The 12831-nt window shown below is 39.9% G+C and overlaps 1 protein-coding gene across 1 annotated transcript in view; it reads left to right on the plus strand.

Moving 5' to 3' along the window:
* Positions 1 to 12046: 12046 nt before the first annotated feature.
* Positions 12047 to 12831, plus strand: part of ADAM2 (ADAM metallopeptidase domain 2) — a 99802-nt gene continuing 99017 nt past the window's right edge. The window contains exons 1-2 of the mRNA XM_068532026.1: positions 12047 to 12101; positions 12683 to 12759. Coding sequence (XP_068388127.1) covers positions 12047 to 12101; positions 12683 to 12759 — 132 coding nt within the window. The remainder of the gene's footprint in view (positions 12102 to 12682; positions 12760 to 12831) is intronic.

The following is a 12831-nucleotide window of genomic DNA, read 5'->3' on the forward strand; positions in this document are numbered from 1 at the left end:
GGAAAACGATCAAAAACTCATCTAAGTTGTGAGATCCCAAGTTCATCTCTTTACTTACCTGCCATATCTGACTTTGATGGAGAATAAAGTCAGTGGGTCTCTGTTTCCTTATCGGCCACCAAAGAAATCATTACCTCAAAGTAAAGTAGTCTTATTTCTGCCTAGACCAACCTCTACCTCTTCTCTGATCACTTTACTAAAAACCCGCATCTTAGGTGAAGATTTTGGTCCTCGGCTGTCTTCTTCTCATGTCCTCCATCATAGTTTCTTCATCATGCTGGGTGTCTTCACCTGAACTCCTCACCTCCACACAACTTCAGTCATTTTCTCCTAGAGCGTTACAATGAGCACGCCGTCTCCCTGGCTTTCTCCAAGTCTTAAGTCGTAAATTCAATATCTTGCTTTCTTTTATACTTTTTTCTATTTTTCACAGTCTTCTCCTGCCAACAGTACTTTATGGTTATGTTAAGTTCTCGCCTCAAGAATTGGACACATTCGTTCGATAAACATATTTTATAAGTTGGTTATAAAGGGTACCGAAAGGTGATTCTTTATGGGGAAGATGAGAGACGTGGGGCTAACTGGGCAGTTGACACTGAAGGAGGAACCGGGTGGCGACTTTAAACGTGGCCGACTGAGTAGGCCCTAGGGAGCAAGTGACGTGTCAGCAAGGAATTGGAGGAGGCGCAAATAATGACCCTGAAAGGAGTCACCTGACATCACAGTCAGCTCACAGAAGGCTTCTATCTAAATGCAAAGGATACAGTGCAGCAAGAGAGGGTGAGAGGCAAGCACTGTGGGTCAGAGAGACGCCCCAGGCACAAGGTCTCAAGGTTCCTTATTTTAAATTTTAAACAGCCCATCATAAAATCCACTGCCCTTATCTCAGAAAAAAGTGAAACCAGATATTCAGGCTTTCCCACAGGTAAAGAGAGAGCTTTCCCATTCCAGCTGTAAATCAAGTCTGTCTTAGACAGGCGTAGAGCTGGCAGAGTTACCCATGCATATACCTGGGCAGGAGCTTTTCAAGCACATGAATGATACAATGAAAAAAAAATGTCAGGACTAATCCAGGAGAGAAAGGATGTCACCTCAGACCAGAGATAGTAAAGAAGGTCTAAGGAATAAATTTTGAAGGTGAACCAACAGAATGAATTGAGAGTTTGGCTGTAGAGTGTAAGAAAAAGTGCTTAAATGATGTTCATTGCTATACAGCAGGAAGATAGCGAGGCTACCATGTAAAGCCAGACCTCTCTGTGTCTAAATTTGTGCTCTTAATATATTTAAAAATTTATTTTAAAATGTACGGATGTTGAAGGAGAAAATCTGCCTAGGTAACTATGAGCCAGGACCAGTGTCTGATATGCCACAATTAAAAGGTTACATTTCCTCATAGATGAATGGAACATAGTTGAAGTATTTTTGACGTGGTAAGGGAGGGATTTCACAAGATATGGTGTGCTTTTTACAAAATTCACAGGGATAGGTTAGGAGAAAATTCAGTCAGATTCAGTCAGAACTGGAGACTAGTGAAATGGAATGCACAGGAAAAGTGTGATGAGGGCAGGATTGGGTAAGACGGAAAGAACAAGGTTTTCAGAGACCTAACAGGGGTAGACTTGGTTGAAGTGGTGACTGGACGGATGTATTTGGGTTAGAATGAAAGAGAACTACAAAGACAAACATTTCTGACACAATGGATAATGACAGCTTTTACTAATGGCATGTTGTACAGCAGCTGAGAACCAGCTTGGTTTTGGAGCGATGAACTGGAGGGGAGTAAGAAGGAGTTTGTTCTGAACATGTGTGTGCGGGACACCTGTTGGAAACGCACAGAGGACTGTTGGCAGTTCTCTTCCTCTGCAGATAAAAATAGGGAAAAGAGTAATTATTTCCTTCTTCACATATTGTATTGCTCTTTTTCTCACTGTTGCCTTGTTCATGATTTTCTTTGACCCATGTAAAACATAGAGTCCGTGTAAATGAGACATATATAAATACCAGTTCATAGCATTTCCTTTTAATGTGGCTATCACAGATGTTTCTGGAAAAAATCAAACCAAAGAAACAAAAAAAACTTAGGTTTACAAATTCTGTAGAGCACAGGTATAGATTGTGACAATATCAACTGTCTTATATTAATTGATATACCTGTAGTTTTGTAGTAAAATTAGACAGCTTTTATTAACAATTAAAAATGTAGCATTTCCTTTTTCTGTATTTCTTTTAGAATGGTAACTAAACAATACTGTCAAAAGCCATAACTTGGAGAAAAGATATTGCCAAGAAACACACCATTAACTGGCCTGATTCAAGAAGAAAAAAATCTGCTTTTCTCTCCCTTTGTGATGGCTTAAAGCTTTCAATTTCAAAAACAAAAGTAAATCCTGTGAGTGAAAGTATGTCGCCTTGTGTCGATTCATTCTGTTCTCGAGCCCAAGTTTGTGTGCCCGATGCACAGTGAGGCCAAACAAAGGGAAACGTCAGTGTTTGGAGCAGAGAAAGGTTTATTGCAAGGACCAACCAAGGAGAACGGACAGCTCATGCTCAAAAATGCCAAACTCCCTGATGGCTTTTGGGGAAGAGTGTTTATAGGCAGAATTTGGGGCAAGGGCTGCAGGGTGTGGAACCTTCCCCTGATTGGTTGGTGGTGAGGTAACAGGGCGCTGCTCCAGGAATCTCAGTCATCAGCCTTTCCTGCCAGTGTGGGTCCACATGCTTGTGCTCAGCCTGAAGTGACTTCCTGCAGCTGGCTTGAGGGGGCCCTAGTTCCTGTTGAAGAGCTCAGACATACACATCAGATGGTTCTGCACATCCCCGAAGAGGAACAGCACCAGGCCCCGTGCTGCACTGTTGTTTCTTCCTGCCTTCCCTCTCTTCCCTGATTAGTAACCATTTGAATACCCCCCTTGGAACTCAGGGAAGGTCTAGGAAGCTGAAAGCCTTTTTTCCGACACACTGGAAGCTGGGGACTCGGAAAGCCTTTTGTGCCCAGGAGGGCTCCACAGGGTCCTGCTCAGTTTCAGTCCTTCTACTATGGTCCTCTGGTAGGAAATAAGCAGGTTGGCCTCTTTTGAACCTGTGAGGCTGCTGCATCCCAAACGGAAAACACTCCATTGTGCACTCCTGCCGCCGACTGCCCTCAGATACCCATGGCCCTGCTAATCGCTCCCATCTCAAGAGAGGACACCTAGAATCCGCACCTCTCCAGTAGTTCATGATTCTCATCCCCAACCCATTCCAAGCTTCGGGATATTGAGAGGAAGGGTTGCTAGACAAGGTCAGCCCCAGAGCCCTCAGAGAGTCACTAGAATCCATTCTATCGTCAAGGAATTGCTCACACTGAGTTCCTGGTCATAGATAACTGTCCTGTCTCCAGGGTGATACTTCCCTGCCCTCGTGGAAATTGAGCTCTAGAATATATCTTTGTCCTTTGAAGGAACCCAGACTTGCTGCTCTTTCCTGACTGAAGCTGAGCTTTTCTGGGTGACAGTTTCTTGCTTCAGTGCCCCCTCTCTTCATCTCCCTCTTCCTGAGATGCGTGCGCTTCTGCACGCCTCAAAGCATTATGTGTGCATTAGAGATCCATCAGCCTATCTGGAGTCTAATTAGGACCTACAGAATTTCCATCAATATAAATGAAGGTGCTCGTGGGTCGGGGGTGGGAGCATCTCGTCACAAAGACCAAGAGTTTCCTTTTCCAAATGAGCAACTGATGAATGGCTACACAAGATGTGGTCCATCCATACAATGGGATAGTATTCAGCCACAAAAAGGAAGGAAGCACTGATACGGCTACAACATTGATGAATCTTGAAACCGTTATGCTAAGTGACTAAAGCCAGTCACAGAAACCACGTATTATATGCATCTGTATGAAACATCCAGAACAGGGACATCTAGAGAGACTAAGATTAGTGGTTGTTTACTGCTGAAAGTGGGGGTGGAGAATGAAAAGCTGGGGTGGGTGATGGTAATAACTAAAGGGTAGAGGACTTGTTTGTGAGATGAGGGAACTGAAATTGACTGTGGTAACGGTTGCACATATCTGTGAATACACTAAAAACCCTACAATCATTCACCTGTGTGCTTTAAGTGGGTGAAGTCTGTCGTAAAAATCATACACATTGGGATGACTCTACCGTAACTTACCCTCATCCCCTTTGCCACTAACTTATGTGGGGCCATTATGATCACGGTCCTGCCTTATTTAATCATAATTTCTCAGGATCAGTTTCCCAGGAGTACTACCACCTAGCAGGTCCAAGTATTAGACCTGAGCAGAGTTTATTTTTGCAACTGTTGGTACTATACATCCTTGCTGTGGAGTGTCCTGGGATAAAGGAAGGTGTGGGTGAGTGGCAGGCAGAAGCTGAGTTAGGTTTTGAGCATGAGCAGCTTAAGATATTTGTCAGAAAATTCAAAGACAATTACATATTCTGTCTTCTGCAGTGGTGTCAGTTTTCCTCTCTGAGTTTGTCTTGCTGGCCTTCTCATTTTCTAAATCTTCCTTTTTACGGTTCTAACAGTAACTGTTAACAAGATACACTAAGGTTCCATTTCAAAGTTTTCTTTTCCTCAACAGATTATAATCGAACATTGTAAGAATAGGCACAGAGTTGAAGAATTGTGCTTTTTATTGCCTCATGCAGAATTGAGTCCAGTATCCTTTTTTTAAAAATTGAGGTAACATTGGTTTTTAACATTGTATAAGTTGCATGTGTACAACATTTTTCAACTTCTTTCGTGTGCCCACCACCAAATTTTTAGTTTCCATACCCCACCCTTCTTCCCTTCTGATTACTGTTACTCTGTTCTCTCCTATGTGTTTGTTCTGGTTTGGTTTGGTTTCTTAATTTACTTTTTTCTGCATATGAGTGAAATTATACAGTATTTGTCTTTCTCCACCTGACATTTCATTTAGCACGATACCATCAAGGAGCAACCATGTTGTCACAAATGGCAAGATTTCATCTTTTTTACGACTCCTATTCCACTGTATATACATACCGCATCTTTATCCATTCATCTGTCAGTGGTCACTTAGGTTGTTTCCTTACCTGGGCTATTATAGATAATTCTGTAATGAACATAGGGGTGCATATATCTTTTTGAATTAATTTTTTCAGTTTCTTTGGATAAATACCCAGAAGCAGAACAGCTGGATCATATGGTAGTTCCATTCTTAACTTTTTGAGGAATCTCTATACTAGTTTTCCTAGTGGCTACACAAGTTAAATTCCTCCAAATAGTGTATGAGGGCTCCCTTTTCTCCACACCCTCTACAACACTTGTTACTTCTTGCCTTTTTGATGATAGCCATTCTAAAAGGCATAAGGTGATACCTCATTCCAGTTTTGATTTGCATCATTTCCCTAACAATTAGTGAGGCTGAACATCTGTTCCTGTGCCTGTTGGACATCTGTGTATCTTCTTTGGAAAAACAACAATTTATATCCTCTTCCTACTTATTAATAGGTTGTTTTGTGAATTTTGAATTGTATGAGCTGTTTGTATATTTTTGATATTAAGCCATTATTGGCCTCATTGTTTGCAAATATTTTCTCCCAGACCATGTTGTCTTTTTGTTTTGTTGATGGTTTCCTTTGCTGTACAAAACCTTTTAAGTTTAATTAGGTGCCACTTGTTTACTTTTGCTTTTATTTATTTTGCCTTAGGAGACTGATCCCCCACCAAAAAAAAATTGGTACAATTTATGTCTAAGAGTATTCTGCCTGTGTTCCCTTGTAGGACTTTTATGGCTTCAGTTCTTACATTTAGGTCTTCTATCTTCTCTTCCTGCACAGTATAACTAAGGACTTGTTTTATTCGGTGGCATGTCCTTATACAGGGGATTTATTTTCAACTATATAAATATGAAAGTAGAAGACTATATTTCCTTTCTCTGAGCGAGCACTAGAAGTCCAGCTTCTGGTTCCTACATCTTGCCTTAAAACCTGGTGGTTAGCCAGATATCATCTCTCATGTTCTGATTTGTCTTTAACCTTCTTTCACATTCTGATACTGGGATTTTCCCTTTTTTTCAAGCTTAGCTCTTATAGGATAACAGGAGAGGGTCACTACTAACCCATTTTTCCATGTTGCTAGATAATATTCCATGTTTTCATTCACACACATGCACTCACATACACACAATATTTTTCTTTTAGGTATAAATTAAATTTTACTCACTATAAATTTTTCTTGATATAGAAAAATTAGAGAAGTTCTAAGAATTTAGCTTGTAATGATTAAAAAGATGAGAAAAGTATCATTTTATTTATCAAGGGTAAATCATATGAAATGCCACTCTATACTACCCCCAATTTTTTTTTTTTTTTTTTTTTTTTTTTGGTAATATCTCACTCCAAATTTCTTTACCATGGCCTTGCCTACATTTAGAACTTCCGCCTTGTCGTTCCTTCACTTCACTCATTATACTACAGGCTTTGAACAGGTTCCCATACAAGCTCCCTACTGCTATTCAAAATGCAGGATCATTTCCCGAACTTTCTATCTCAGCCTAAGCATCAATTCCACAAATAGGTTTTTCTAACTATATTATTTATATGGTTATACCGCTCCTCAAAATTCTCTATTCGAGCACTCCATTTCTTCAGAGCACTTCTCATGATCTCTTTATATTTGGGAAGTTTGTCATTAATTTCCTCTTAATTTTCTCTCTCCTCGTCTGTAATATAAGCTCCAAGTGTGGACAAAGTCCCTTTCTTTCACATGTGTCACTATATTGTTTTTTTCTTTTTTTTTCTTTTGGCTGCACCACGCGGCATGTGGGGTCTTAGTTCCCCAAAAGGGATTGAACCCGTGCCCCCTGCAGTGGAAACATTGAATCTTAACCACTGGACCACCAGGGAAGTCCCCAGTATGCCACAATATTCTTATTTTCTATTTTCTTAGTTTTGCAAATTGAATGATTTGATTTAATAAGAAAGTTAAATAAATGTGTTTTATATTGATTGCATCAGAAATACTAAGTGTGTTTAAGGCTATGGGATTTGGGCATGCCAAATTTTTCACCAGAGAACATTGGTAGTTTAATTACTTTTTTCCATTGTTTCAAGCTTCTTAATCAATTAACTAGTATGGATATTTGTATCAAAGATTTATCAAAATAAAGTGTAAAATGTGCTCAACATAAAGTACTAAAATATAAAATTTTATACGATCAAAACTGTTTTAATACATTACTTGCTTTTGTTTTCTTCTTACGTAATGGTGTTCTCTTCAACCTTCTTTATTTTAGTATCCAGGTGCAATAACATTGGAGGGATTTTTAGTTATTATAGCTCAATTATTTGGCCTTAAATTAAGATTAACATATGATGACATCCATAAGTGTTCCTGTCCAAGAGCTACATGCATAATGAATCATGAAGCAGTGTAAGCCTTGTTTTTCTTTTGAATTAATTTCACACATACATTTGTGAGGTTGTTTACAAGACATGATGAATTTCTTATTCTTTATACTCCGTTCCACATCAAAAGTTGGAAAAGTATGTTGTGCCTGAAGAGATATCACAAATTTGTCCAAATGATACAAGACTCCAGAAGGTGGTAAATCTCATGATAATGAAATATTCACTCAAGGGAATTAGAGGGAAATTTTAAATATTCATGAAGACTATGAAATATTTTATCAAATATAATACTATTTTTGTTTTTGTTGTATCTATTGCCAAGGCAAAGATGTCTAAAATCATGCTTAAAAATATAACATAGAACTGGCAGCTTTGACTATTACTTTGATGGAAATAAAAAGGAGGAAAGATTTGAAGAGGAAAAAGAATTGCCCTCATTTGCAGAAATTATGATTAACTACCTACTTAAATCAACAGAATCAGTATACAATTAGAACAACAACATGAAAAAATTCATCAGGATGATCAGTCTTGGAAAACGCTAGTATCTGTATATCAGCACTAAGAAAATGGATGACCTATTATAAAATTTCTGATTTTTCCAGAAGAGATCTATAAGTTCAGTAAAATCCCAATCTATATTTTAGATTATTTTTTAAGGAACTTGATAAACTCTATGGGAAGTGATAAAATGAAGATGGTATACATAGAAAACCTTTTGGGGATTATGAGGTGCAATTTATGATCAAAGAAGGGATTTTATTTTGGGGAGACACTACATATTGTCTACAGATTTGTAGAAATAAAGAGATGGGGGAAAGATGATGATGTTGGATATAATGAAGACTCAAGAGCAAAATCATGGAGTAAACTAGAGAGGAGAGGATCTGGTACGTTAAAAAAAGGGACTGGCTTTTATCAGAGCTGGGCATATTCAATTATTGTGATAGAGTGTTTGGAGGGTGATAGATAGATATGAAGGTAGTTGAATAGCTGTGAGACAGGCTGGGACTGGGACCCTTTGCTGCAGTGCTGCAGTGCTTCCACTTGGACAAACCTCCCTTCGAGCAACAAAATACAAAGAAGCTATATGGGACTGAAAATAACTGCGTGCATGCTGAGTTGGGACAAATTCTGGACAAAAGATACAAAATGACCCCAAAAAATAAACACCCAACTGCCTCTTTTGAAGAGCCTGGGGCAAAAGCAGTGTCCTGTGCATGTCCCCTGCACAAAACACCACCTAAGGGGTGAGCAAACCACCTAAGCCACCCTTCTGGCCTGACCTCTGGACACACCCCTACCCTCACCCCATGTAAGGAACAAGCTTGCCCCCCGCCCCCCCCACCCCCCCCCCCCCCCCGCTTCAGGGGGGAGCAAGCCAGCAAGGGAAACTGTTGATTGTTTTCACTCCCCCACCACTACTTGCAGCAGGGGCCCCAATAAAGCCTTACCTGAATTTCTTGTCTGGCCTCTGACCAATTTCTATTGATTAAGGAGACCAAGAACCCTGGTTGGTAACGGTTGCAACAGAGACCATATGGCACACTATTTCAGCAAAGCTGAAACTATTTTCTATTTCATTCTTTACAGAAAATGTTTGCTGTACCCTATTCTATAGCATTGCTGTGGGAGGCATGCAGTCTTAGCCAGAGGTAACTCCTGGTGGAGACAGTATGTCTCTCACAAAAGGCAAAGTCACTTAAGGGCTTTGCCCCCTTGACTTGGAATGCACTCTGTTCCAGGCCTGAGGGATGTAAAAGAGATTAGCAAAGCTATCTCAGGCCAGGAGACCTCAGGGAACTGAGAGTCCTGGTTGTTCCTTATGGCTGGGGGCTGTGCGTGCCTGGTTAAGGGAAGTTATTGTTCAGGAATGATCGTTGTAAACTTTCTGACGTTTGTGGTGGTGATTGAACTGAGACGAGAAGCAATTTTATGGGTTCCTCTTCTGTCTATATAAGATTCAGTAGATTCTAAATAAAGTGCCTTGCAACCATCAGTTGTCTTGGTCCTTCTGATCCCATACTCGTGGTGCTATTCAGTCCCTTGCCCCTCTCCGTCGGGACCTGGAAGACCCTCTGCAGTGGCTGGACCATCGCACATTGCCAAGAGCTGCTTGTGAGATTTAGTTTTATCTTACAGGAGCAGTAACCAGCTCACAGACTCACATGTGTTGGCTTGCTTGCCGTCCCTAACATCCCATACCAGTGCTTTGGTGGTAGGCAGAATGGACCTTCAAAGATGGCCTCACTCTAATCCCTGGAATTTGTGGATATGTATGTTACATGGTAGAAGGTAAGTTGCAGAAGTAATTAAGGTGATGGACCTTCAAGTAGGGACACTATCCTAGATTACCTGGATGGGTCCAATCTAATCTCACGAGCCCTTAAAAACGAATATTCTCCAGGTGAAGTCAGAGAGATGTGGCAGAATGGGGCTCAAAAAGATTGGTGCTGGGAAAACTGGTCATCTACATGTGAAAGAATGAAATTAGAATATTTCCTCACACCATACACAAAATGGATTAAAGATCTAAAGGTAAGACCCAAAACCTTAAAACTCTAAGAAGATAACATAGGCAGAACGTTCTTTGACATAATTTATAGCAGTATTTTTTCAGATCTGTCTCATAAAGCAAAAGCAATAAAAGCAAAAATAAACAAATGGGACCTATTTAAACTGAAACACTTTTGCACAGCAAAGGAAACCATTGACAAAACTAAAAGACAACCTACGGAATGGGAGAAAATATTTGCAAATGATCAACAGGGGGTTTATATCCAAAACATATAAACAGCACATAGAAATCAATATCAAAAAAACAAACAAGCCAGTCAAAAATTGGTCAGAAGACCTGAATAGACATTTTTCCAAAGAAGTCATACAAAATGGCTAACAGGCAGGTGAAAAGATTCTCAGCATCACCAATTATTAGAAAAATGCAACTCAGAAGCCCAAAGAGATATCACCTCAAACCTGATAGAATGTAGAATTTAAAAGTCTACAAATAACAAATGTTGGAGGGGACGTGGAGAAAAGGGAACCCTCCTGCACTGTTGGTGGGAATGTAAACTGGTGCAGCCACTATGGAAAACATTATGGAGGTTCCTCAATAAACTAAAAATAGAACTACCATATGACCCTGCAATCCTACTACTGGGCATATATCCAGAAAAGATGAAAATTAATTTGAAAAGATACATGCACCCCGATGTCCATAGCAGCACTACGTACAATAGCCAGGACATGGAAACAACCCAAGTGTCCATGACAGATGAATGGATAAAGAAGATGCAGCATATATACACAATGGAATATTACTCAGCCATATAAAGGATGAAATTCTTCCATTTGCAGCAACATGGACGGACCTAGAGAATATTATGCTTAAATAAAAAGTTTAAAAAGTAACATAGCTTCAAAATAGAAGAATCAAAAATTGATAGTAATTAAGGAAATAAAATAGCCAAACATGGTTGGTTTTTTGGTTTTTGGTTATTTTCACTGATCCAAAACTTTTTTTTTTAATTGAAGTATGGTTGATTTACAATATTATGTTCGTTCCAAGTGTACAACATAGTGATTCAATATTTTTATACATCACACTCCATTTAAAGTTATTATGAAATACTGGCTATATTCCCTGTGCTGTACAATATATCCTTGTAGCTTATTTAATTTATACATAGGAGTTTGTACCTCTTAATCTGCTACCCCTATCATGCCCCTCCCCCTTTTCTTCTCCCCACTGGTAACCACTAGTTTGTTCTCTGTATCTGTGAGTCTGTTTTGTTATACTCATTTGTTTGTTTTATTTTTTAGATTCGAAATGTAAGTGAGAACATACAGTATTTGTCTTTCTCTGTCTGACTTATTTCAGCAAGCATAATACCATTTGCAACCACATGGATGGACCTGGAAGGTATTAGGCCAAGTATGTTTTTTAATAGCTCCAACTATAAATGAACAAAATTCTAATCAATAGTAAAATAGAAAAACAGATGGACACATATTCATTCAATGTGTGATATACAGCAACAAGAGGAAAAAAAAAAAACTATTGCTACTCACAACGTGGATGGATCTCCTAATTATCATGTTAAAAAAACTTAAAGAGAATACATGGTGATTGGCTCCATTTATATAGGTTCAAAACTAGACAGACAAAACTAATCTATGGTGTTAGAAGTAGTGATTGTCAGGGGACAATCTGGCAGCTTTAGTGGTTCTGTATTTTATTTCTGGATCTGGATCTAGGTGTTAATTACACTGGTTTGTTCACTGGAATATTGAGCTGTGCCTATATATATTATATATTTAGTAGTATGAATATTTATATATATTATATAAAAGTTCACTTAAGTGTAGATGAATCTTCCTGTTCATTAGCTAGCTGTTTCTTCAACCTTGCCTTTCGGAAATGATTCTGCACTTTCTTAGCCGGGAAGCGGAGTCACAAGGCGTCGAAGCCTCCTCCTGCATAGATTTAAGGGCCAAGGTCGTCCACGTTGAACGGTGCACAGCAGGCAGCCTCTCGACCCTCCGCTGCTCTCCCAGCCGCCTGCCTCCTGCGGTGTGTGCGGTCAGGAGGGGTCTCCTCGCGCTCGCAACTGCCCTGTAGTCAAGCGTCCGGCCGTTATTCGGGCTGCCATCCAGGACGTCCAGCCATGCTGTGCTTTCTGTTTCTGCTCCTGGGGCTCATGGGGCTTCAGACAGACGATAGTAAGTACTAAAACCCTCTTCTGACCTTTAGGGAGTGTCAGGTCTCCTTTCTGTTTCCCTCTGAGAGGCTGGATACCCCTTTGAAAATGTTTTTTTGGTGGGAGCTCCAACTGTGCCAGCCCGGATCCACTCCCACATTGCCACCTTCCTCAATCAAAATCCACTTCGGTTGCGAGGGTCTTTCCCACCCTTCTTGCGACCGTAGTAAAGATGGGAGGTGTCGTGGCTTGAGTAGATGCCTTAAGATTAGAGGTTCATATACTGCTCTGCATTTCTGATATCTGGATTCTGTAGTTGGAAGGTCCAAAGGACCTGACTTTTATTTGTTCTGAGAGCACTTGGGCCTATTACCTCAGGGTTACCAGAACCTGCCCACAGGGCAATATTTCTAAAGCAGTATACCTGTTTCTCTTTAAAAGATTTGTAATTCTAGAAAGAAGTGGGTATTGAGGTGAGGGTATTTGAAAAGAGAGTAAAAATGAAGGATGGCATATAGAATATTATGCAATTAGATGAGGAAATAATGAAGGAAGCTATGAGGTGGTGAGTGTTGCCCCTATAAAACATTTTGCACCTTGCAGATTCAGAAAGGCTACGTGTGCAAATTACAGTTCCAGAGAAAATACGGTCAACGTCAAGTGGAGGAGTTGAAACATACGTAATTAAGCCCTAACATTTTTCGCAAACTAAAAAGCGTGTGAATATTTTGTTCCTAATAAGTAAACCTGGT

The sequence above is a fragment of the Eschrichtius robustus genome, chromosome 21 (assembly GCF_028021215.1).
Source record: "Eschrichtius robustus isolate mEscRob2 chromosome 21, mEscRob2.pri, whole genome shotgun sequence".
In the NCBI taxonomy this organism is placed as follows: domain Eukaryota; kingdom Metazoa; phylum Chordata; class Mammalia; order Artiodactyla; family Eschrichtiidae; genus Eschrichtius; species Eschrichtius robustus.